Source organism: Pyrus communis, chromosome 11, assembly GCF_041283825.1.
Source record: "Pyrus communis isolate YQ-2024b chromosome 11, ASM4128382v1, whole genome shotgun sequence".
NCBI lineage: Eukaryota > Viridiplantae > Streptophyta > Magnoliopsida > Rosales > Rosaceae > Pyrus > Pyrus communis.
In genome coordinates this window covers 22,287,311-22,312,621 of record NC_142575.1, presented here as the reverse complement: position 1 = coordinate 22,312,621, position 25,311 = coordinate 22,287,311, and the positions used below count along the sequence as shown (strand labels likewise).

General features: G+C 37.5%; 3 protein-coding genes across 5 annotated transcripts; 2 read left to right on the top strand and 1 right to left on the bottom strand.

The window, feature by feature from the left end:
* Positions 1-4,775: 4,775 nt before the first annotated feature.
* LOC148693096 (uncharacterized) lies at positions 4,776-5,860 on the top strand. The gene has a single exon (XM_088679101.1). The coding sequence runs from the start codon at positions 4,966-4,968 to the stop codon at positions 5,701-5,703; it is 738 nt and encodes a 245-aa protein (XP_088535227.1). The 5' UTR covers positions 4,776-4,965; the 3' UTR covers positions 5,704-5,860.
* A 3,023-nt stretch (positions 5,861-8,883) lies between these two features.
* Positions 8,884-13,392, top strand: LOC137741952 (inactive beta-amylase 4, chloroplastic). Of its 3 annotated transcripts, none has more exons than XR_011069350.2 (10): positions 8,884-9,145; positions 9,454-9,582; positions 9,821-10,070; positions 10,461-10,681; positions 10,764-10,841; positions 10,922-11,081; positions 11,656-11,929; positions 12,043-12,112; positions 12,665-12,730; positions 12,938-13,392. XR_011069350.2 is itself a non-coding variant. In XM_068481659.2 (10 exons), exons 1-10 carry the CDS (start codon positions 8,949-8,951, stop codon positions 13,088-13,090), a joined length of 1,578 nt encoding a protein of 525 aa, XP_068337760.1. In that variant the 5' UTR covers positions 8,886-8,948; the 3' UTR covers positions 13,091-13,392. The 3 variants fall into 3 exon arrangements, 2 of the variants coding, with proteins under 2 accessions (XP_088535904.1, XP_068337760.1); XM_068481659.2 differs by having other exon boundaries at positions 8,886-9,145; positions 11,656-11,909; XM_088679778.1 differs by lacking the exon at positions 12,665-12,730 and having other exon boundaries at positions 11,656-11,909; positions 12,938-13,273.
* Positions 13,393-17,418: 4,026 nt separating this feature from the next.
* On the bottom strand, positions 17,419-23,423 carry LOC137742034 (copper-transporting ATPase HMA4). The gene is made up of 9 exons (XM_068481766.2): positions 23,212-23,423; positions 22,387-22,649; positions 21,466-22,211; positions 20,879-21,350; positions 20,628-20,795; positions 19,823-20,077; positions 18,871-18,993; positions 18,222-18,704; positions 17,419-18,033 (listed from the first exon to the last, which is right to left on the bottom strand). The coding sequence occupies exons 2-9, from the start codon at positions 22,642-22,644 to the stop codon at positions 17,623-17,625; spliced, it is 2,916 nt and encodes a 971-aa protein (XP_068337867.1). The 5' UTR covers positions 22,645-22,649; positions 23,212-23,423; the 3' UTR covers positions 17,419-17,622.
* Between the last annotated feature and the right edge of the window lie 1,888 nt (positions 23,424-25,311).

Below are 25,311 nucleotides of genomic sequence, written 5' to 3'. Positions count from 1 at the left end.
TTGTGAGCCAATGCCATGAGAAACGACACAATAATCCCACCACGAAGCCTCAGAACCAAATGCAAAGTTGATTATGAGAAAAATCAGATCAAAATAAACTTTCAACCAATAAAACATAAATAAACAACGAGCACCGATGCACAAGTATTAACACACAAAAAAAAAAATTGCCAACAGCATGAATAAATTAGGCCAATAGTGACCGGCCTTGAGCCCTTCAACTATCGCTACTATCAATTGGGCACTAAATTAATTACCTAATTTGGGGTGAGAGTGAGACTCGAACTTGGTGCTGGATCGAGAGTTCTGTCTGTGAGAGAAAATCACCCGAGAGAGAGAGATTGCGAGAAAGAGTGGTGGCGTGGCTGTGGCTGGGTGGTGATTCGTGAAGGAAGGCTGGAGAGTCAGAGACGATTCGAAGGAAGGCTGGCATGAAGGAAGGTTGTGTGGTGAAGGAAAGCTGGCGGTGGCTACGCTTCAAGTTCGATGGAATCAATGGAATGGAAGTGAAATGGGAGATCTGGCCTAAAAACAAATGAACGACATAGATTAAACCCAAAACAATGAACGGTTTGAAATAATTCTCTTATAATTAAAAAGTAATATATATATATATATGTATATATAATATTTATTTTTGGTTCGGTATGGGAATACCGAAAAAATGGAGACGCAAAACCGAATCCCATACCGAAAATTTCGGAAGTTTTGGTTTGGGATCATGATTTTTTCGGTTTAGTTTGGGATTTTTTTTCCAGCCCTAGTCAGGATAGGCCTTTTAGGCCATCTTGAAGATTATCGGGCCTTAGGCCCGTTTCAAACCCAAAACCCCTTTTATTTCCTTTTTGTTTTATTTTTAATTGTTTTAAGTTAATGGCCCTTTGGGCCGTTTATGTTGAAGCCCCAAAGACCTAAGCCTTTAAAGGCTTAAGGCCTTCAAGCTATCTCTCTCTCCTTAGGCCTTTGGCCTTGGGGCCAGGCTTTAAGCCCATTTCCTTAAAACCCTAAACCCTTAAGGACCCAACCCAATTGCCTAAACCCTAAGCCCATTTAACCCTAACCCAAAACCCAAAACCTAAAACCAGGTTTAACTGTTTGATCTAGGTTGACCCAACCCGTTGACTTTGATCGTTGACCGTTGACTTTTTGGGGTTTTCATTCGAGACCCTCCTAAGCTAATTTCGACTTCCTGGACCTGTTTTTGAAGTCTGTTTTCCCAAATTCAATCGTTTGAGTATAATTTTAATAATTGTACTCTTTTATGTTCTTAGGTACAATTAATAGTAGCGTTTCCGTTATTCCTATTCGGTACGGCTTTGCACTAACAGTGTACAGTGAGTGGACCCCTTCTAAAATGCATGTTTTAATAGTAGAAATGCATACATGAAAAACCTGATTTACTGAATACGTTTTGTGAACGTTTTATGAGAAATTGATTATCATGCTATACTGAGCTTATTTTGGAATACCATATTTTCTATCAAAACCATGTTCTTGTAGGGTATTTGATTATATTCAATGGTTTTGTACATAGCTAGTGGTCACTGTATATGCCTTTGGGTGGGTGTAGGTTGGAGCCTTCGGACGATTATGAAACCACTAGTTAGCACACTATATACGAGATACGTTTTATGAAAGGTTTTCGGAAAAACCTGTTACATATGATACTAGTAGTTTTCAAAAGACCTGGGGGTTAGTATGTTGATAACTGTTTTATTATATATATATATATATATATATATATATATATATATATATATATATCAACTTGGTCCACTCATGTTTGTTTTGCGTTCCCTTCAGGATTTAGGAACGAGGATTGGGACTTGAGCTACGAGGCATTTCCCCATCAGTGACATTGTGCTATATTCTCTCTGCTATGACATCTATTGTAATAGCACTTCTCTATCCTAATTTCCGCTTGTAATTTGTATTAGACGTATGCTCTAAATATGTCATGCACTATCATAATTTTTAATTGTTGTCAGTTGCATATTGTTATTGTGTTTATATTTTTCTAAAATCATGATTAGTCGCATCCTAGAATCTAGTCACCATTTTGTGCATGTTTCACATGTTCTTAGCCTTTACATTAATTTAATGCCTTTCGTCACCCTTCAGGTGTCGGCCAGCACATAACCATCCTAATGTCCCTAGGACATTGGGATCGGGACGTGTCAAGGGTAACGAACAATATCAAAATATCGTATGTGCGTTAATTAATAGCGCGACTGATAGGTTGATTAACAATGACTATCTGAGCCGAAGAAATTAAATCGTGGAAGCTTAGGAGAAAGTTTTGTATTAGGACAATAAACTCATAGTTGTTTTAACCTTATCACCTCTGGGTAAACAAAACCTCTTCGACTAGCCACCTATCCTATCACTTCCACAGACAAACATTAGAATTGATGCAAGAGTTAATTTCCCACTGTAAGAGCGAAATAACCATTGAGAAAATTGTGAAGACCTTTTAGTACATGGCTTATAGAAAGGAAGTAGTATGGTACGTTTCGAGGATGAATATCTCTAGCATCGTTTCTCAAAATTTTACTAAAATGACAATTCTTATGTGGCATGATGTGGATTGCCGTCTAAACTTTCAGTTAACTTTCGATTTCCTCCTGAACTTTTTAATTGGAAAATTAAGGACTTAGATTAATTTTTTTGGCCAATTTTCCCATAGCTGTTAATTTTTTATTTATTCCATCCAAATTTTTGTTAAATGGAAGTATGTGTACAAGTTGTGAAGGTAATTCAGTTGATTCATTCTTTAAAATAATTGAAAACCTATGCAAATTTGTGTGATTCTATAGCTTTTGTGTCTGAAGGTCTAGGGAAGTGACGCTTTTGTCCTCTAAGGAGAGTCACATAGTGTGCACATGATAAGAGTTAACGTTAATTTAGATGAAATCTATAAAAAAACTAACGGTAGGGAAATCGGCAAAAAAAATTAGTTTAAGTCCTTAATTTTTTAATTAAAAAGTTTTGGGGTGGGGGGGGGGGGAATCGAAAGTTAATTGAAAGTTCAGGAGGCAAATCGGCGGTTTACTCTTTATTACAATTAGGAAAAGTAAATAATGTAAGAATAATAGTTTGAATTTGACATACTGAGTAGAGAACAAAACTTAAATTTTATGTTTAAAATTGTACATTTTCTGATAGCATCTTTAAAGGTGATTTCAAAAATCCTAATGGATTATTTTGACAAAAAAAAGAAAAAAAAAAAAAAAAAGTGGTTTTCAGGTTCCAAGGGAGATGCCAAATCCACATGGATTGGAATTCTCTACTTTGCTGTCAAATTTGAAGGCAATGTCAAACATATTATTTTTGTTTTATTTTAATGTTAGGCCCACATAATTTTTTCTTCTTCACTTGTTGCTTATTTTATTGTTAAATTCTGACCCACTTGATTTTATAAATAACCAAAAAGAATTTTAATTTGACATCTCGGTTGAAAAAAAAAAGCTTATATGAAATGTTATTTTGCACATAAGTCATGAAAATAAAATTTAACATTTTAATTTGACACCTTATTTCAAATGATCTAAACTATTCGGGTTAATAGAGGATGTCATCCTACTTTGAGGGGTAACAAACAAAAAAAATTAAATCTCATATATTACATTTACAGCACCTATTGTTTACAAACTTACTCTACGAAATTTTCTACCCATCCACAATTAGGCATTTTTTGTTGCTCCAATCGTCAATTAATAAAACTGTATTCAAATTCAAATTGTTACAATTACAAACAAACAAATACAATGTGTTGTATAGAACCTAAGAAAATCATATTTTTCCTTCCGTTTTTTTTTTTTTTTTTTACTAGAAACAATAAGATTCGTTGAAGAAAATGCAATGAGATAGAGAGTTAGGAACTTAGCCAGCTTAAGAGACTACAATCCTCGACAGGTAAATCTAAAATAAAGTCGGGAGGATCCATAAACCAAAAACTTGGGTTGCCAATGCTACGAGCAAAGCGAGCAAGATAATAAAAAAACACCGTTTGCTTGGCGGCAAGCATAGGTACACGGAAGTTTAGTGATTGTATAGTAAGCAAAGCTTTCGTATGCTGCTCCAACTGCCTAATAGGAGACACGTTTACCAAATGATTCTTTTGAAGAAAGTTGAGATTTCACCATAAAACTAATTCGCAATATGAGAAGTAGCTCAAATTCTTATAAACATGTACAAAATCTATTTTTTCCTCGATAAGGGACCTACTCGCAACACCTTTAATACCTTGACAATCTGAAGTGAATTACTCTAAAAGATTAAGTTATGAAAACCCCTCATTGTGCCAACAATGGTCATTCTTAAGAGCAAGTCCACACGTTCTCCTACGGTCATCGGAGACAAGTTTAAAATACTTTTACATCTTGATCCTTTACAAGAAAATCATGTATCCGCCACAATGTGATGAGTTAGAGTAGAATACTTCATTTATTTTATTCTTGTACAAAGGACAGCCAGAAAAGAGATTCGATCAACAAACCATGTGCACAAAAAGATAAAGATAATCGAAGTCCCATTAGTCATTGAGTGGAAAAAAGTTCCCTCTCCAACGAGTAAAACAATCTCAACGCAACGCAACAAAACAAAACTAGACCAGCATTAACTATTTATTCAACAAAGTTACATCCCAGCGGAGGACCGCATTTCTTAACAGTTATTTCACGACAAACCAACCGGACAAGCCTGTGATGTCGTGCCAAGTAACGGCTACTTTACCGATTATAGCCAGTGGCACCCCATCCCACCCTTCCCAACGGGCACATTTTCTGAGTTGTCCCCCGAACAAACTTCCGACGCTTCTACTCCCAACGTCTTAATTTCTAATTATTTTCGGAAATATCTCTCCCCTATAAATTCATCTCCTTCCTCATCAATCTCTCAGCAGTCAGAACTGAACGATCATTCACAGCAACATTCAATTTGAAGTTTCATCAAAGATTTCCAAAGATGCATAAATTTGTTGTACTCTCTCTTCTCTTCTGCGTCGTCCCGCATTTCAATGTGGTACATGCAGGCAATGCGCCTGCTCCTTCCCCCAAACCCTCTACGCCCACCACAAAGCCGCCGCCGCCGCCGCCACAACACTCTCCGGCTTTTTCTCCCACCACTTCTCCTGCAACTCCTCCGGCATCCCCTCCGAGCCCTCCGACTCAGTCGCCTCCTTCGCCTTCTCCCAAAACCTCTCCGCCAACTTCTCCGGCTTCGACCCCACCCACCGTCTCTCCAGCGTCGACCCCACCCACCATTTCTCCGGCGTCGACCCCACCCACCACCTCTCCGGCGTCTCCTCCCACACCTGTTTCTCCAGCGAAGAGCCCGTCCAAGAGTGTGTCTTCTCCGGTTCAATCTCCGGCGTCCCCTCCGCCCACCGTTGCCTCTCCGGCCAAAACTCCGGTGAGCGCTCCGCCGAAGGAAAGTCCAGTGGGGGCTGCGCCAGTTGCAGAGGGTCCTGAGATTGCAGCGACCCCCTCGTTACCAGTAGGCATTCCTTCGAGTTCAGCAACACCGGCAGAGTCCCCGGCAATGTTCCCATCAAGCGGTAGCCCACCGATCCCGGCGCCGGCGAGTCTGTCACCGGATAGTGCTGCGCAGGGTCCATCAAGCGATGATTCGTCGGCTTCGGGTTTGAATGCGGCTCGGGTGGTTTTGAGCGGGTTGTCTATCTGGGTTGCTTTGGCTCTCTAAATCAACACACTTGGTTTCCTGCTCCTCAAGATTAGTTATATTTATTAGAATTAAGAATTTTTTTTTTCCTGCCCTCTACTGATGATTTTTATACTCTGTATGTATCATTCTATTGAATGATTTATAATTTAATCATATTTTGTGTGTTTATTTTGCACTCCGCCGTTAAATTTGTTTTTCTTCAAGATTTTGCTTGCTTTGCAATGCACACCCGCTGTTATGTTAAATTCTGGGAGTCCCCTGGACTATGGAGTTGCAAAGACTAGTCGAGGCGCAATGCGGAATTGCCTTGCACTCCTCCTGCAGCTGCTTGTATTTTGAGTATTGAGGAACCAACGGCAGTTGTGCAGCTCTAACAAAATTGTGAATGTACAAGTTTAATTATTGTTAAACGTATAGGAGTTGAACGTGGTAATAGTGGATTGTATGAATGAGTGAACCTAATAGTAGTACATGTGCTCGTCGAGACGATTTGCCTATCGAACTGAACGTTGAAGACTGGGTGTTTGATATACTAGGAAGCTGTGCTTCTTAAAGTACCAAGTTGTCCCAAGAAATCAGTTCGGAATATCCAAGAGTTGTTACAACTAAAGTCATTGTGCGGGAGGTCTATGCAGCCCTCGAAATGTTAGGCCATCTCCAACTGATCCAGCCCGAGGGTCATAGGCTAAAAATAGCCCGAAATCACACGAAAACCATCTCCAACCGAGGTTTAGGCCAAGAGCTTATGGGCCCTACCGGGTCAAAACCAGCCAATCAGGCCAATCGGCTGGCCATCTCCAACCAGCCAGCCCGCTGAGCCCAGCCCACTTTTTATTTTTATTTTTATTTTTTTGGATGAATTTTGTTTTAATTTCTAATTTATTTTATACATCATTTCTTGCATGCTTTTCACTATTCCATATTATTTTACCTCGTTTTATTTCAATTCTTCCCATTCTATTATCTTCCAATGATCTTTCGTTTAATTTTTTCAATAATTTTCAAATGGCCACCTCTTTTAATAATCTTTCAATATGTTCAAAATCTTATTTTAATATGGTAGTTTAATTTAATTAACTATATTAATTCAATTAAAATAATAAATTATGACTTTTTGGCCCCCTTTGTCACATCCTGGCCTGGGCCCCCACCACAACCTAGGTCCGCTCCACCACCGTACCACGATATTGTCCGCTTTGGGCCCCGACCACGCCCTTATGGTTTTTGTTTCTGGGAACTCAGACAAGAACTTCCCAATAGGTCATTAATCCTGGAAGTGCTCTCGAGCGCTACTCGCTTAACTTCGGAGTTCCCATGGAACCCGAAGAGCTCTCAAAAGGCCTCGTGCTAGGTAGGGATGAGAATATACATTTAAGGATCACTCCCCTGGCCGATGTGGGATGTCACAATCCACCCCCCTTAGGGGCCCGACGTCCTCGTCGACACACCACGACCAGGGTTAGGCTCGGATGCCAAATTGTCACATCCTGGCCCGGCCCCGCTACACAACCGTAGCACGATATTGTTCGCTTTGGGCCCCGATCACGCCCTCACGATTTTTGTTTTTGGGAACTCACACAAGAACATCCCAATGGGTCACTCATCTTGGGAGTGCTCTCGAGCGCTACTCGCTTAACTTCGGAGTTCCCATGGAACTCGAAGCCAGTGAGCTCCCAAAAGGCCTCGTGCTAGGTAGGGATGAGAATATACATTTAAGGATCACTCCCCTGGGCGATGTGGGATGTCACACCTTTGGTTGGGGATGGTTTTTTTTTGTCACAGAGCTATGTTTGGCATATGGCCATTTGGCCCTTTCGGTTAGAGATGGTATGAAATATGACCTGACACTGGTTATTAAAATATAATTTCTTTGAGGGCTATAGGATTAAAGAGAGCCTCTCTGATCTTTCTTCGGTTGAAGATGACCTTAGTCTCCAGAATTTCATTAGTAGGAGATCTTTGTGCCCTACCTTTTCTCTTCATTCCTTTGCTTTCACATGAACCTCTCCATAATATGAAAATTGGATTTGGTAATTTCGATCTCGTTTTCAATAAACTTTGCATATGTGGTTAGGCAAATTCGGCTGAAATGAGTTCAAAACTTCTTGGGATGTTTGATGCGGTTACACACACCTACTCCACCTTTTTTGTCATTGGCAGCCAACATCAAGGCACCATAAATGGTTTGGTTTTGTATAGGGGCTTAACTGCAGCAGCAATACATCTCAAAGGCTTCATTTTTTTGTCAAACGATAAATTTGTTAGATTACATGTTCGATTAGGCAGCCGATGAGAAAGTTGTACTCTAGCATGCTAAAACACAAGGGCGTTAGGCTTACCGTTTACCAAATATGTATGATTTTTGGATGCCAACAATACAGACACATCAAGAATATTGCGCATGTCTTTGCGTCGAAAGAGGGAGAGAGTTGTTAGGATTTTTGTTGCTATCAACAAGTAATGATACAAGAAAAGTTATCAAATTCCAAGTCTTAAAAGTTGTTTTGCTCTTTTAAGAAACCAAACAAGTTGATATTAAGCTTAAGTTGTAAGAAGGCAACGCTTTCTTTATTATGTTTTATTTCTTCCCTTCCGCTGATTATTATTTTGATGCGGACAGGAAATAACGTCACAATAGAAAGAATAAGAATTGGCTGCTGAACATTTCAGCAGGAGGTCTTGCCTACATCCAATTCCAAATAGACTCAAGTCCCAATTTTGATTAAATAATCAATTTAAATAATCAAAATTGGAACACGTGTCTACTCGGAATTGAATGTAAGCAGGACCTCCGGTTGAAATGTTCAGCAGCGAAGCAGCGTCTCAATAGAAATAGCGAGTTAATATCTAAAAATTCAAATGTCCAGTTTATGAATTAAATTGAAACTCCTACCTTATTCTAAAGAGACAAGAATGCAATTTCAAACACATTTTCAAACTTCTAAATCTTAAACCAAACTGAAGAGTGTAATATCTCAAATTAAAAAAAAAATAAAAATACAGAGATAAATTTTATTAAATTTTAACTACTCACTCTCAATGCTCGTCACACCATTGAAAAATAAAAATAAAAAATAAAAAATCTGAAAAGCTAAATACGGTATCTTACATTTGGGCCACAAAGAAAAAGGACCGGACCCTCTACGGATCCTTCCCACGCGCACCCTCAGATCAAGTAATCTCAGCCGTTCGGTCTTACATTTCAGTTGCAAATAAATTAGAAACATTAGAATTTGCTATCTCTCTGAGATTCTCTGTGATCGATGGCAATGGCGGACAATGGGCGAGTGGTCTGCAAATGCACGGCAGCGAGGAGGAGCTTCTTCTGCTTCAGAGAAGTCAGCTTCGATGACAAGCCCAACCGCCGAAACCACCTCCGTAACGTTTCGGCCGTTCCCGTCTTTAAAAACGGCATCTTCACTCGCTGCAGCCCATCTGTCGCCGGAAACAGCATTCTCAGGTTTTTTTCTCACACAATTATGGGTTTTTCCGTTTTCTTTTTCAGTTGCACGGTCTGTTTGGTTCCCGAGAAAACGCAGGAAAATCAATAAGAAAATTAAAACCTTTCAGCTTGTGTAGTGTAGGGTTTACTGAATACTTGACCAGGTTCGGTTTGGTTTCTGATAAATTCAGAACGACGAAATTTAGAACCGAAAGCTTAATTTATCGATTCGAGCTGGTTTGTTGCTTTTGAATGTTCAAATTGGATTGTATAAATGTGTGTGTCATGTTACAGCTGTGTATAATTGGATGATTTATTGCTTGTAGTATGGATGCACGCGAGAATCCGAGGTCCTCAATGTTGCCATCATCCCGAGATAAGAGAATTCCCATATATGTGATGATGCCTATTGATGCTTTCTGCATTGATGGTTCGGGGCGTCCGAGGATTAGGAAGTAAGTTTTATTATGACTTTCTGTTGATGAAGTTATGGTGCATTCTCATTCTTGAATTAATTGTTATACTTATTTAAACGACGGAGTATGATTAGCTAGAAGGTTGCAGCTAACTATTTTGATCTCTTCCCAATTGAAGTTATGTAGGGATTATATGTGTGTTTCAAATTGTTTCTAAATTTGTTTTATTGGTGAGACAGAAACTCTTTATATGTTGCTCGATTTAATGTTGTTTCAGAATCAAGGCCTTAACTGTAGCTCTTAAAGCACTCAAGTTGGCAGGTGTCCACGGAATTGCAGTTGAGGTTTGGTGGGGAATCGTAGAGCGTTTCTCTCCTCTTGCATATGATTGGTCTCTATACGAAGAGCTTTTCAAACTGATTTCTGAGTCAGGTTTGAAGTTGCATGTTGCCTTGTCTTTTCATTCAAATGTTAACTCTTCTTCTAGCAGAAAAGGAGGTGTAAGTCTTCCGCTGTGGATCATAGAGGTTTGTTTTCTATGCTATTTTGAAATCCCATTTGACTGTTTGGCCTAGTAGTTTTCTTAGATTGTTGAAGTTATTAGTCTGGTAAAATGCACATGGCTGTATTGGAACGTTTAAATTACCCGGTCATACTTTTTGTTGTGACAACATAAAAAACACAACCGATTTGGATGACTAGAGACAATATCAACGTGTCTTCAGTTTCCTGCTCTGCAACGTGCTATGGTACTGTGTTCCCCATTAGCATACTTGATTTTATCTTTGATGCGCACAAAAGGTTTATCAATGCAAAGGGATGTGAAATAAAAACTATAGTTTGGTCTAATTACACACCTATCAGTTTGAATCATGAATTTAGATAAAGAAGTTGAACCCCTTCTTTTTTCCTCCCAGATCGGTGATCAGAATAAGCATATATATTATCGAGATCAAAAAGGGTTTTCCAATGATGATTATCTTACACTCGGAGTTGATCATGTTCCTCTCTTTTGTGGCCGGACTGCCCTCCAATGTTATGAAGATTTCATGTCAAATTTTGCTAAGAAATTTGAATCTTTTATCGGAACTGTGATAGAAGAAATTAGTGTTGGCCTTGGTCCTTCTGGTGAACTTAGGTATGTTACAGTTACACTAGAACCTTGAGTATGAAGCCAGTCCAATGATTTCTTATGCAACATTGTTACATTGCTCACACAGATATCCTGCACATCCTTTTGGTGATGGTAGATGGAAGTTTCCTGGAATCGGTGAATTCCAATGCTATGACAAGTACATGTATGTTGAAAAACCTTTCATTCCTGTGACGAAAATTTGAGCAACTGAATTTTTACTATTTACAACCTTGTTCCTTTTAGGATGGATGACCTAAAGATGGCTGCATGCAAGGAAGGAAAGCCTCAGTGGGGAGAGAGGGGACCACAAAATGCTGGCTGTTACAACAGTCTCCCATCTGAAGTTCCTTTCTTTGAAGAGGGAGAGGAAAGCTTTCTTTCTGATTATGGGTGTTTTTTCCTTGTATGAAACTGATGGAAGTAGCTTGCTTTATCTTTTCCAAAGACAATGCACGACATAAATGTTTTTATCATTCTGTTCATGCACATTTCATCCTAGAACTAGCAAACTACCGAACTACCATGTAGAATAAAATGCAAACGCTTAATTGGATAGTGTTTCTTTAACCATGCAAGACTTCACTGTAAACAACATGGTCCTGCAATATATCTTTTCAATCATTTCTGGAACTTTTGTTGTAACTATTTTCTTAAATACTCGTACGCAACATGATTAAAAAGTAGATATGTTTTAAAGATTTAATATGAAGCCATGACAAGGGAATAGGTTTTTAAAAAACTGCTCGAAGTTAAATGCAGTTTCATTATGCATGAAAAAGCATTGATGCTCGTCTTTTAGAGGAAAAAAAATACCGTCATAGGATGTATTGGTAAATAAATGAAGGACAGTTATAGATGTAGAGGTGGGAAATTATATTATGGTTCTTTATCATGCAATAATTATGCATTACATGATTAAACTTATTGGAAAATAATGTGGATCTTAGGAGATCTGACAATGGCTTGACTCGTTGTAGGAATGGTACAGTGGTAGGTTGCTCCGTCATGCAGATGATATTCTTGCAAAGGCAGCCAACTTTCTGAAGAAATATCAAGAAAACAAGCAAACTAATATTCTATTGGCGGCAAAAATTGGTGGAATATATTGGTGGTACCAGACAGTATCACACCCTGCTGAACTTACAGCTGGATACTACAACACTGCTCTTAGAGATGGTTATGATCCCGTTGCTTCAATTTTGTCTCGTCATGGAGCTGCTTTGCATGTTTCGTAAGATTCTAAGTTTTAAGGTTCTGACTGGAATTTTGTTCTGTCCAACCTGATAATTAGGGTTTCTTAGACATTCACTTGATTTCAAATGTATCTAATCTACATTGCTCACATACTAAATATCTTATTGCAGCTGCTTAGAAATGACGGATGGTGATAACCCAGCATCCTATCTTTGTAGCCCAGAAGGATTACTCCAGCAGGTACGGGGCCAGTTGATTAATAACACTTCCTAAGCTTGTTGCTTTGTTGGTACTTTTTCTTAACTTTAGAGATTTTATTTTGTATAATTCAAGCGTTAAAGTTAGGTAGGACTAGCCCATACATCTGTGCTTGGCACGACAGGTTGTCTAGGGTCTGCAGGTTCAACATGGACTTGGAACGGGCCATATGAGCATTTTTAGTATTACAGATATTGGGCATTATTGATCAGTTTTTGAGGTTTCTTTTAGTATTTTATAGTTCATTATGAGCTAAATCTTTAGTTTTAATTTGGTTGTTTTGTGCGGATATTAAAAATGACACATATGACAAGTTCACCAATAATCATTTTATGTTTTGTTTAAATTTGGAATACAATTGATATTGCAATACCATACTGTATATCAGTATCTTGCTGTAGATTGGTCTGTCCATTTATGGAAGTAGGTGGTGGTAGTGGTGGCTTGCTGCTGTCTTAATTCTATATCAGTCAATTGGTTTCTTCTGTTAAATGTTTATCGAATAGTAGTCTAACATGATTCTGTTTACACCAGATATGGACTGTTTCAAAGAAAAGGGTACATTTGATCGGCAGAAATACCAATGAACGATTTGACAGGGTAAATTTATCCCTTGCTCAAGAACAAAAGCAAATTTCAGCTACCGTTTATTTCTATTGGAAATATTTTGGATATTGCAAATGTCTTATAACTAGATAGAAACACATCTTCTGATATCGTTTAATAGTTAACCAATTTTTTAATTTTTTTTCGCCCATTTTCGCCCATTCTGTCCTGCGTATTCACGCGTCTACTTTTCTCTTGCAGGTTGGTTTATGGCAAATACATGCTAACTGTTACCATTCCCAGGCTGAAGCTGTAAGATCATTTACGTATTTCAGAATGAATGATAAGATCTTTAGGGCCGAAAATTGGAATAACTTCGTTCCTTTTGTTAGAAAGATGAGCGCAAATTGGTGAAGCACTTGAAAAACCCAACTTAACCAGTAAATTTTACTGAACAATATCAATGCCCTAGAATTTTTTGTCAAGGGCCTAGAATTGGTAAAGTGACTGTCTCAATGCCCTAGAATTTTTTGTCAAGGGCATGTGTAGAAGTTTGTAACTTCCTGATATATTGACTGAAATAACTTTGTATACCCATGGCCGGTGTTCTTGACCTGTAAGTGTAAATTTTTGAAACGGATTTGGTTGGCAGTAGAAGCTGAATGCTTTACTACCAAAAGATGGGAAGAATAATTGGAATTGCAATTTTGGTACAACTGTTCTTATTTCCTTGACAAATCCAGGTACACTATTTTGATTTTAGGAAGATCGTCACATTCGTCCCTTGGAAATTAATGCAGTCTTTGCAGATCGAAAACAACAAGAAGAAAGTGAATCCAAAGATAAAGAGAACAACAAAAAGAACGAAGGACTAGTTTGGGGTGGTTGTGCTGTGGAAAAAAAAAAAAAAAAAAAAAAAAAACGTTGTTTTCAAAAGCAGGGATAGAGTTGCTTCTATTTTCTGCTATTTTGAACCTATGATCTTGACAAAAAAAAGCTTTTTTCATTTACCGAACACAATCTTAACCCTTTTTATTATTATTATTATTATTTTAAAGCTGCCTTTAAAATAATTTCATCAATGCCAAACTAGCTTTAAGAATTCACTCGTCCATAGTCCTTCAAATACCTAGTCTTGATTTTTTTTTACTGTGACCACAACATCTTGCACATTAATCCTCCCTTGTGGCAGAACAAGCTAAGGCTAATCTCATAACGGATGAAAAGCAATCCCTCATGCTCGTGAAATCGCGATAGTCCTCTGTCCCAAGGATATCGGCATCCACAACTCCATCTATTGCAGTATTTGGAAACCATGAATCTGCAATCCATTGCTTTAAATTCATTACCCCAACAAACATCTCATCTGTTGGCTTCTTTTGTGTGAATGTCTCCATCTGTACAATACCAAAACTGTACGCATCCCCTATCGTCAAAACAATTCCTTCCATCCCAAACTCTGCAAAATTCGTATGTGAACATAGTTGTATATGACAAAAAGAAAATTAGAAGTCATAATTATGAGCTTATGCAAAATTGAAACCATCATCACCTGGAGCCATATACCCAATCGTGGCTAGGGTCATGGTTTCTGTCGTCGAATCTCCATCGCCAATGAGTCTTGCAATGCCAAAATCAGCAACATGTGCAACCATATCATCATCTAGTATATTGCTCGGTTTTACATCACAATGTCCAGCTCCGTGAGCTTGGAAGGATTGGAGAGGTTACGGAGTACTCCGACCACGAGGTTATTTCTGGCTACATAAAGGAGTTCTAGGTTTGGAACCTTAAGACCTATGTTTGCAGGGAGGCTACCTGAGACTAAGAGCTGATTAAAGGAAAGCCCTACTTCTCTTATCCAGGAGTTATTGAAGAGTTTGGATGGGATGACGCCATTGGGATTATTACACTCCAATACCAAAGTCTCTAACTTTGGAAGATCACTAATCTCATCCAGTATTGTACCTGTCACAATTTCAGCGTGTTTGCATTAACTTTGTAACTTCAATAGAACTAAAAAATAAAAACGAAAGCCCTAATGAGAATTGACGAAGCTCTTTGCATTGCCACAGTTTGGAGGGAATCAGATGGTCAAGCTGGCTTCGAGTCAATGAAATAATCAAATACTTGAAAGATGCTCACATATATTGTCTAGAAGACTGCCACTCATGCTGCACAAACAACTCCTCTAGCTGACCTAAACTGTCTATCTCTATCGGAAGTTCTATAAAATGAACCCGTGTGTGTGTGTATATATATATATATATATTGTTAAAATCATGTATACATATATATAGGAGCATCTTCTTAGTACGAATGCCATTGAACTATGGCAAAAATGGAATAACATTATAAGGACCATGTACTCACTATAGAGGGCCTCTTTTTTTTTTTCTCCAGAATACGAGGGTCTTTCACAGTAAATATACGATCCCTACGATAATACTCTCATCTCAATTTTGTTAAAGTAAAACAAGATCCCTGCTAAGAAGAGGCTCGTATATATAAGTAACAAAACCTAAGTCAAATAGTATGCCTTCGAAATTGTTGTAGTCAAGGTATATCCCCTTCACCATTGTTAAGTTGCCTATTTCTCTGGGTATGCTACCTGTTAGAAACCCTAGGTGAGGAGGAATGATGGCACCAGTGAGACCGATGTAAGAAGGATTCAAGGGCACGACCTTCAGGCGCTGTACGCCGTGAGTAACGCCAACCCAGTTGCAAGTGAGAAATCAGTGGTCATGATGTTTTGTCATGTGGTGGTGGTATTGGTAACTTGTGCAGCTAGCAGACGAGTTCTATCCATTTTGTTCACAAGATGCGCAAATGTGGAGTTGTGGTCTTCAGTTCACACACTCCATCAAAACAAAGAACGTAGAATTGTGATCTATGCAATGCACTTACAAACTCTACTAAAATTTCTTATATTCTTGTTAACTAAGGGATCGTTTGATAATCATTTATTTTTTATTTTTCAGTTTCATTTTAGAAAACATGAAAACTTGTTTTGCAACTGCTTTCAATTTTCAAAAAAAAAAAAAAAAAAAAAAAAAAAATGAAAACAAAAAACTAAAGGCTAAATTTTGGAAACTCAAAAATGTAGCTACCAAACATGCTTTCAATCTTCAAATTTAATAAAAAGTGAAAAAAAAAAAACCAAAATTTTTACTTTTCACACACATTTGTTAATTCCTATCATTTGATCTTCTTCAATTCATCCGATCGGACGGCCAAAATTAAAGAAATATGTGCGAAGTAGAAAAAAAGATGTGTGGATATCACACCCCAAACTAAATTGTTATCAAATGGCCAGTAAGTTAATATAAACACGATAGCAAACTAAAGTGTCAGTGATGAGGAGCCAAGAGCACCTTGGTGATGTAACCCCTTTCCATATTTTGCACATAATTTTTTTTTTTTTTTTTTTTTTTTTACACAATCTTGTATTTTTCGATCTTCTTGTAGATCAAAATTGACCTTTTTTCTTGTACACTTCAATCATTACTTCTACAAATTCTACTAAAAAAAATAGGTAAAAATATCTTTTTTTTTTTTTTCTTTCTGGGAATTGTATTTTAACAATGAACTAAGTAATCCACGAAAAAATTTATTACAGTCTAGTGACTTTCCTTTTCACCTGTAGGTAGGATGCCTTAAGTTCGACTCACTTGAATAACAAATTTGATACCTAATTATTATGGCTAACTCAGCTAACCCACGCTCCACCCTCCTTAAAAATAGAGTATCATTGAAATTAAGAGGAATGTGCTGATTTAATCCCTGAATGTGTGAAAATTAAGTCCCTAATTATCTACACGAGGGGGAGGGGATAGGCTTATACTCACAATGGGCTAGCAATAATGTGATTTAAATTCACCTTTGGCGAGAATTGAACCTAAGACCTCTCACTTACAAGTAAAAATGAATACCACTAGACCGTATTACTAAGTGGCTCATCTATACTTTTAGATTCAAAGCTATTCTTTTTAATTTTCTTTCAATTGAAGTCATGTGAATTGCACATGGTACACTTCAGGGGATAGATTTGTCAGTTTTCAATGAGTTTAAGGATCTTTTTGAAAAATAATGTATGAAGTTACATTTGGAGGGTAAATTGACCATTTTCTTTTTCCTAAATTTTTTTTTTTTTAACAATATCTATACTAAGGGGGAAGGGGGTGGAGATGGACTTAGCCTCACAATGGACTATCAATAATGTGGTTCAAATTCATCTTTGGCGAGAATCGAACCTCGTGTCTCTCATTTATAAGGGAAGAGGAATACCACTAGACCGTAGTACTAAGTAGTAAATTGGCAATTAGATTCACAACCTAGAGGTAACGTTAAGAGTTTATCAATGAGAAAATGATGATATTTTCTCTAAAGGATGTTTGTGTACAACTCAAATTGACAAAAAATTAATATAATTGCTTCGAATATAAAAGTAGAGATGAAATTGGCAGCTTTTAAAGTGTTTAAGAAAAATAGTTTAACGATCTAATTTTTACTTTGAATAATTTGGAACTAAAACAACAATTTATTCAAGGAACCAGACCGTGGTACTAAGTAGCAAATTGGCAGTTAGATCCGCAACCTAGAGGTAACATTAAGGGCTTATGAATGAGAAGATGACAATTTTTCCTCTAAAGGGTGTCCTATGTATGTCTTAAATTGACAAAAAAATAATAATATAATTGCTTCAAATATAAAAGTATAAACGAAATTGACAGCTTTTAAAGTGTTCAACAAAAATAGTCGACCTAATTTTTTACTTTGAATAATTCGGGGACTAAATCGGCGTTTATTACAGCGTTTACATACAACCAAGCTCTAGTTGAACCTTCTTCGGATAATTATTAATGCGATCACAAATGCATTGCTGCAACAACGAAGAAGGGAAGCAACAAAAGGAGGTTGAAAACTAGTCAGACGTACGTACACCGTCACGCAAACTTGCCGTTGGAGACGCTCTGAATATGCAAAGGCTTCTTATATGACTGCAACAAGAGAGAAGAACAGACCACGCTGAGAGATGAAGCAGCCATACATGCACCGGCAAGCCACGGTGGTAGTCGAATTCCAGTGAAAGGGAACAAGACTCCAGCTGCGACTGGCATGCCGAGGATATTGTAGCCCAGGGCCCAGACATAATTCAATCGAATTCGTGACATAGTTTTTCTGGAGAGATCTATGGCTGTAACTACATCTTCCAAGTTGCTCTTCATCAGAACTATATCAGCGGCTTCTATAGCGACGTCGGTGCCAGCACCAATTGCCATGCCAACATCTGCTGCAACCAAAGCTGGAGAGTCATTGATTCCATCTCCCACCATTGCCACCGCCATTCCTTTCATCTGCAGCCAATTTCAGTTAACTGTTAGAAATGGCTAAACAAACTTAATATAGAAATAATGTTCGAAAATTTCTTTAAAATATCAGTTTAATTTAGATAAGTCATTTGAATCTGCATCAAAAACAGAATAAAACAGCGTGTGTAGCTGGGTATTGTAATTTATTCACACCACATATTTCATAATCGTACCTGCAATTCTTTGATTCTATCAGCTTTTCCCAGTGGATCCGTCTCAGCATACACCTTATCAATGCCAACCTCCTTTGCGATGGCTGCTGCTGTAGCCCAGTTATCACCAGTAACCATGATGCTAGTAATGTTCATCGAGTGAAGATAAGAGATGACCCGCGCAGCCTCTGGCTTCACTGGATCAGTTACAGCAAACGACCCGGCAATCTTTCCATCAACGGCAACCAACACACATGTTTGAGCCAGATTCTCGTGTTCTGAAACATATTTCTCAACCTCAGAACCAACCTGGACATTATTATGCCGCATGAGTCTCTTGTTCCCAACCAAAACCATTTTGTCACCAACTCTTCCACTAACACCAGCTCCTGTGTGCACCTCAAAATCCTTAGCCTCCATCACATGTTCAGTTGATCCAAACGTCTTTAGCAGCCTCTTAGCATGCTCCACCACCGATTTCGCTATTGGGTGTTCACTATTTGCCTACAGATTTCTCAGATAGAGGAATGTTAGCATGATTGACAAAACAATTTTATGATAGCATATACAGTGACTTATCTCATCCTAACTACTCTACAAACACTAACATTTTTAATGCAACTACGCAAATGAAGCTTTTAATGTACAAATTTGAAATATAAGCACCAACCTCTGTGGCAATAGAGACAGCACAGAACTCCTCCATTGAGTAACTGGAGAAGAGCACTGCATTGACTACCACGGGTTTCCCAACTGTCAGAGTTCCTGTTTTATCAAAGACAACTGTTTTCACCTGCAGGGATCAAACACATGCCAGTAAACGTCCAGACATCAATAAAGTGTCAAATGGTAACAAATGTATCAACCTTCACGACTTAGGTACCATTTGTTCAACTTTTAATTTTAGAAAGGAAAAAAAAAAAAAAAAAAAAAAAAACAAAACAAAAAGAACGAAACAATTATTAGCCTTGTTATCAGAAAAGGAGTTGAGGAGAACTCTCCCTCAGTGAGAGCTGTTATCTACAAGAAATGGGGTTCTAAAACTTGGCGAGTATGGCTTGCTGACATGGACAAGGTGCATACAGCCACCAATTGTCCAGAACCAAAGAGTCATATGAGAGATACCAACTATGAAATGATAGTTGCATGTTCAATCCCAATACATACAGAAAGAACATCCTTCATACCCAATGACATAGATTGCATTTAGTTTTATGTCAAGAACCTAAACATTGACAGAACGGAGGCAGAGTGTTTCACTGGTCAGAAATGAAGTGCATAACTTGTTATATTATGGAACATCAACATAAACTATGTTGGTAGCATAGGTCATAATACAAAATGACCAGACCAATACGAGGAGAGCAACTTCATAACGAAGGAAAGACGAGAAAACGGACTACACTTGCACCCTCAGCCATATAGATAGTATCTAATCAGTAACTTTCTTTTCCTAATACCAAAACAAACAGGTTTTCGATGTCCTCGGAAGGAAAAGTAAGTAGGAACAAGTATAATGAAGCTACACCAGCAAAAAAACATGAAAATAAAACGCATGAAAAGTTGAAAACCCAGATTCTGAATTGAAAAGCAATTTGTTTCCCAGGATAAGGTTGTCTTACCTTATGAGCCTTTTCGAGTGCATTTCCACCCTTGATAAGAACACCTTGCGAAGCACCCTTCCCTGTTGCAACCATTACTGCCGTAGGGGTTGCTAGTCCCAAGGCACAAGGGCAAGCAACCACTAATACTGAGATACCAAATTGTAATGCCAGCTCAAATTTATCCATGCCTTTTGGTATCCAGTTTTCTGGGAAAAGACCAAATTCTCCAGGGATGAACCATCCAAGCCATGTCAAGAATGCTACAATGACAACCTGATGTAGGAAAGAAAAAAGAATCAATCATGCAATTGAAAATTTGTCATAATACGTGGTGTACTTTGCCTCCAGCTACCAATTACCCAATTTGTCAAGCAACAAAATTCAACTTTAAACAAAATATGATTTTTGAGGCAGAAAAAAAAAAACTCGAAAGTTATTGGATAAAAAGCTCAAAAGCAGAAAACTGGCCAAAAGAAAAGGAAAGAAGCCAAAGACATATAAAGGAAATGAAATGACAAGAAACCTTAAAAGAATATAGGCTACTGATCTTTTAAATTAATAACGGCATTTTCATTAAGAACAAGCATCCTGCTGACAGTCAGATGCAGCTACGTGCCTTGAATACTTTTCCATATCCAATTATCAGTTTTAATTTTCTTTTTGGTAAAAGTATGATGGGAAACAAGCACATAAAACTTCACCTGATGAAATTACAAATTTTAGAAAAGCAGGTAAATATAGCTAAACAAAGTACTCAGTAATTTACCTTATACGAAGCAGTAATGCAACATGGAAAGTTTGAGGATTAAAGGAAAAAACTCACCGTTGGAACAAAAAACTTTGAAATCTGGTCAGCTAGTTTCTGAACAGGTGCTCTGGCAAGCTGTGCAGCTTCAACAAGTTGAACTATTTGGGAAAGTGCAGTCTCCGAACCAACATGAGTTGCCTTCACCAGTAAGCATCCATTCTCATTCATAGTGCCACCAATTACCTATGCATGAAAACGAAAGAAAAATGGAACTTAGAATTTTTCTTTAGATGCTGCAGAACCAAGAAGAGTCAAAGATGTACTACCTTGTCACCAAGTTTTTTAGAAATGGGTGTTGCCTCTCCTGTGATCATACTCTCATTCACATAGCTGTGACCACGAACTACAATCCCATCAACAGGAACTTTTGCCCCCGGAGCAACCTTAAGTATATCATTTTTTTGAATAAGTTGAGTGCTGATTTCGATCTCTGAGATAACATTGTCATCGTCATCTAATGACAACAGAAAAGCCGTATCAGGAGCAAGGTCTGTCAGCTTCGCCAAAGCATCAGATGTCTTCCCTTTAGCCAGAACTTCTAAGTACTTTCCCAAGAGTATAAAGGATATCAACATAGAGCTAGTTTCAAAGAAATCTTGCCCTTCAAATTTATCCAAAGCAAATGCTTTTATTGCAATATAGACAGAGTAAAAATAAGCAACATTGGTGCCCAGTGCAACAAGAACATCCATATTAGCTGATCTACGTCTCAACGCATGATATGATCCAACATAGAACCTGACAGGAAATCCAAAATCAATATTTAGTATTTGCCCCTTTAAGTAATTGATTCACAAGTTGTTGCTACAAAACTCATGACAAGAACAAGAATAGAAATATACAAATTAAATACCTCCGGCCAACAATGAACTGCACTGGTGTGCAAAGAATCCATCTTAAAAGCATCCCTACAGTGAGCATATTGTGAACCTTGTAGTCTAACCAGTTTCCATAAGGAGGAAGCATCGGAAGCACCATTGAGAATAAAAATATAGGAACGGAAAATAGGCAGCTAAGGAAAAACTGGTTCCTGTACATCTGAATCTCATGTTTCCGCTCAGCTTCTCTTGGTCTTGGAGGAACATACAAGCTTACCTGGTACACCTTGGATTCAAGGCCAGCTTCTTCAATACAACGTATAAGAGATCTTGGACCTGTGAAGTCTGAATCATAGGTAATAGTCACCTTCTTCTCTGCCAAGTCGACTTCAACATTACTTACTCCTTCAACTGATTCAACGGAGGATCGGACAATAGTCATATCCTCTGGAGAATCAACTCCTTCAAGTTTTAGATGAAGTTTGCTGACATCATTCCCAGAACTAACCAGTTCAACCCCAAAGCCAGCATCTTCAATTGCTTGAATAATGCAACTAGTATCAGTGAGGTTGGGATCAAAGTGAACCTTTGCTTCTTCAAGGGCTAGACCAACAACTGCATTTTTGACTCCATCGACCATTCGAAGAGCGCACTCAACAGACTCGGAGCAGCTGGTGCACGCCATTCCTTTTATCCTCAGTCGGCATACTGCTACGTCTTGTTCTGGAAATTCAGAAACAGGGAAACCAGCATCTTCTACAGCTTCCTTAATTTTTCTTGCCTAACATAAAAAGACATCATATGCTAAGTATCCACAAGGCACACCAATACACTACTGAAAAACTTTGGTTTGGTAATCGTGTCTAACAAATGTTATTGAATTTTTTTTAAAAGATGAGTTTTTTGAAGAAAGGCGAAAAAATAGCATCTTAGAGAAGTCCTTAAACTTGACTCACATTAATGAGCTCTGGTATATAATTGACTGCAGCTTGGCCTTCAATGGGCGACACTGTTGCACTCTTGATCCCATCAAGCTTTCCCAACACAGATTCAATGGTAGTTGCACAAGATGCACACTCGATATCCCCTATTTTAAACTTCACTGTTCTAATTCTTTTATCTTTGTTATCAATATCCAAAGGCTTCAACAGAGGCTCCTTCAGATTATCCATCACTTCAACATCCACTCCACCACTCGAATTGTCTAAGTCCATCAAACCTAAGTTACAAAAAAATAAGTAACAAATACATTAATAATTTGAGTCCAACACTCTGGTTTCCAAGACAACGTTGAATCATAAGATATCCGCTGTCTTCTTGAAGTAGTAAATTTTACCCATGTACGTACATATGCGTGTGCACGTATACTTACAACATAAGGACATGTAAGTGAATATGTTTTTGTATGTATGCATTCCAGAGCGTAAAGACAAATAATTTAGCAACAAAAAAAGTAAACTAAAAAAGCAAAAACAATCAAAATTCATACGTCATATGCGCGCAATCAATCCATCAAACACAAGGAACATCGATAAATAACAACACAAAGTTACAAACTAAAAAAATTGAAGTAGTACAATTTATGATTTATCCAATCAAAATCAAGGGAAAAAGAAAAAATGGAACATACAAGATAAAATTGAATTGAACAAAAAATCATACACCAAAGAAATTCGAAGTTCCAAGTGATTGAAGTACAGTTGACCTAAAATTCATCCTCTCTAACCACGAACAAGAACAAAACAAAATTACAAACACATGGGCGTGAGTGCAAAAAGTACCTTTAATCGGCGAGGAAGACGACGAGAGCGGGCGGGTGAGTGGAGGAAAAAGCAGGGTGTGCTGAGAAGAAAAAGCGAAAAGCTGATACAAATCGAATTTCTGAGCCGGGAGAAGGAAGAAAAATTAGGGTTTGTGAGGAAGGAAGGGGAGGTCGGCGAAACCGCGGAGAGAGTTTTGTTTGTGAGTTGTGCGCCAGAATGTTGGTTCTTCCGTGGGTTGGGTGCTTGTCGTTTATATAGTGCCCTGACTTTTTAAAATTTTGAAATTATAACGTCTTATATGTGATTCCCAATTTCCCACCCTTGTTTGCCCCCACACATAGGTTTGGAACGGTTTAGTTTTGTGCTCCTTTACTATGCTAGTGTCATAATTAAGGTTTAGTATAAGGATTTTTACGCTCACGATTTGGAGAGATTTTTAGGTGTCGGCCACATGATCGGTACATCAAATGTTATAATACAATTTGTTGGAAATTTGAAGGAAAAAAAAACAATTTCCAATCATTTATATTATAATACTTTGTGTACTAAGTAGTGTTCCTGACACATTGAAAAAAATTTCCTCAATTTGTGCTTCTAAGAGCATCTCCTATTTTTATATTTGGGTCTAAAATATGAAAATTTTATGTGTTTTGGTTTTTTCTCCAAAAAAATATGAGTCTAAAAGTTTGAGTCCTTGCGTTAGAGAATAAAACAATGGACTCAAAATTTTGAGTATCAACATAGGAGATGGTTGGAGTCAAAACTGAAACGAATAATTATTTTTCTTCTTTTTCTTTTTTACCATGTTTATTTTAATGTGAACACCATGTTATAACAACTTCATTCATATTTTATTTTTTGCGAAACACAACGTCATCAATAAGTGTGGAAAGCTGTGAGAATCTTCAAAGATTCTATTCACCAAATTGAAACGTGTAGGGCTAATTGCATTTTACACCTTCAAGATTTGATGTGATTTTTAAATTAGGTCATGAGGTTTTAATTTTTTGACGTTGCTCCTTAAAATGTTGAAATTATGTAAGTGTATATTTGAAATTCTAATTATCTATTAATTTGATGAGTTTTTTAGATGATTTGATGCAAATGTGGTTTACATATCAACCGCATGCTCGCCATGTCATCATTTAATAAAGACAAAATATGTAAATTGATTCCATTTCAAACCTTTAAGGGCAATATGAGAAAATTGAAACATCGTGACCCATTTTAGTGTCGGCCACACGACCGATACATCAAATGTCATAATAGAAGATGATTGGAGCCAAAACTAATTTTTTTTTTCTTTTCTTGTTTTGCTTTTTTACCATGTTTATTTTGATGTCAACATCATATTATAACAAAGTCCTTCTTTTTTTTTGTTTGGAGAAACACAACTTCATCAATAAGTGTGGAAAATTGTGAGAATTTTGGAATCTTCAAAGATTCTATTCACCAAATCGAATCGTGTAGGGCTAGTTACATTTTACACCTTCAAGATTTGATGTGATTTTTAAAGGGAAGTGTTATTGGCACTCCAAAAATCTCATTCTATACTCCTTACAAGTGTATTTTTCTTTCTAAATATAGAAAGTTTGGAGTATAGAATGAGAATTTTGGAGTGCCAATAACAATTCCCTTTTTAAATTGGATCATGAGGTTTTAATTTTCTCACAGTGCCCCATAAAATGTTGAAATTGTCAATTTACATTTTTTGTACATTTGAATGTCTAATTATCTATTAAATTGATGAGTTTTTTAGACGATGTGATGCAAATGTGGTTTACATGTCAATCGAGTTATGGAGTTCATGCTCACCATGTCATCAATTTAATAAAGACAAAAAACGTAAATTGATTCCATTTCAAACCTTAAAGGGCAATATGAGAAAATTGAAACCTCGTGACCCATTTTAAAAATCAACATGAAAGGTGCGAAATATAGTTAATTGTATAAATACTTTTCCTTTTCCTAAATAAAAAAATGTATAGCTAATATATAGAATAAAATTGTAGCTGTTGAAAATGTTGATGGGTAGTGAATGCCCACAGTGCCTTGGTAGAGTTTTCAATGCCCATGAAAAGTGAAATTGAATTTGGAAATGCATGGAGGTTGTATTGT

Excerpts from the sequence above, each read along its gene's own strand:
- LOC148693096 (XM_088679101.1), top strand. The coding sequence starts at position 4,966 with ATGCATAAATTTGTTGTACTCTCTCTTCTCTTCTGCGTCGTCCCGCAT.
- LOC137741952 (XM_068481659.2), top strand. The coding sequence starts at position 8,949 with ATGGCAATGGCGGACAATGGGCGAGTGGTCTGCAAATGCACGGCAGCG. Across the intron at positions 10,682-10,763 it reads GGTCCTTCTGGTGAACTTAG|ATATCCTGCACATCCTTTTG; the intron begins GTATGTTACAGT and ends TTGCTCACACAG. Across the intron at positions 11,082-11,655 it reads ATTATGGGTGTTTTTTCCTT|GAATGGTACAGTGGTAGGTT; the intron begins GTATGAAACTGA and ends GACTCGTTGTAG.
- LOC137742034 (XM_068481766.2), bottom strand. The coding sequence starts at position 22,644 with ATGGACTTAGACAATTCGAGTGGTGGAGTGGATGTTGAAGTGATGGAT. Across the intron at positions 18,705-18,870 it reads CTGTCTCTATTGCCACAGAG|GCAAATAGTGAACACCCAAT; the intron begins GTTGGTGCTTAT and ends AGAAATCTGTAG. Across the intron at positions 18,034-18,221 it reads ATAGAATCAAAGAATTGCAG|ATGAAAGGAATGGCGGTGGC; the intron begins GTACGATTATGA and ends AATTGGCTGCAG.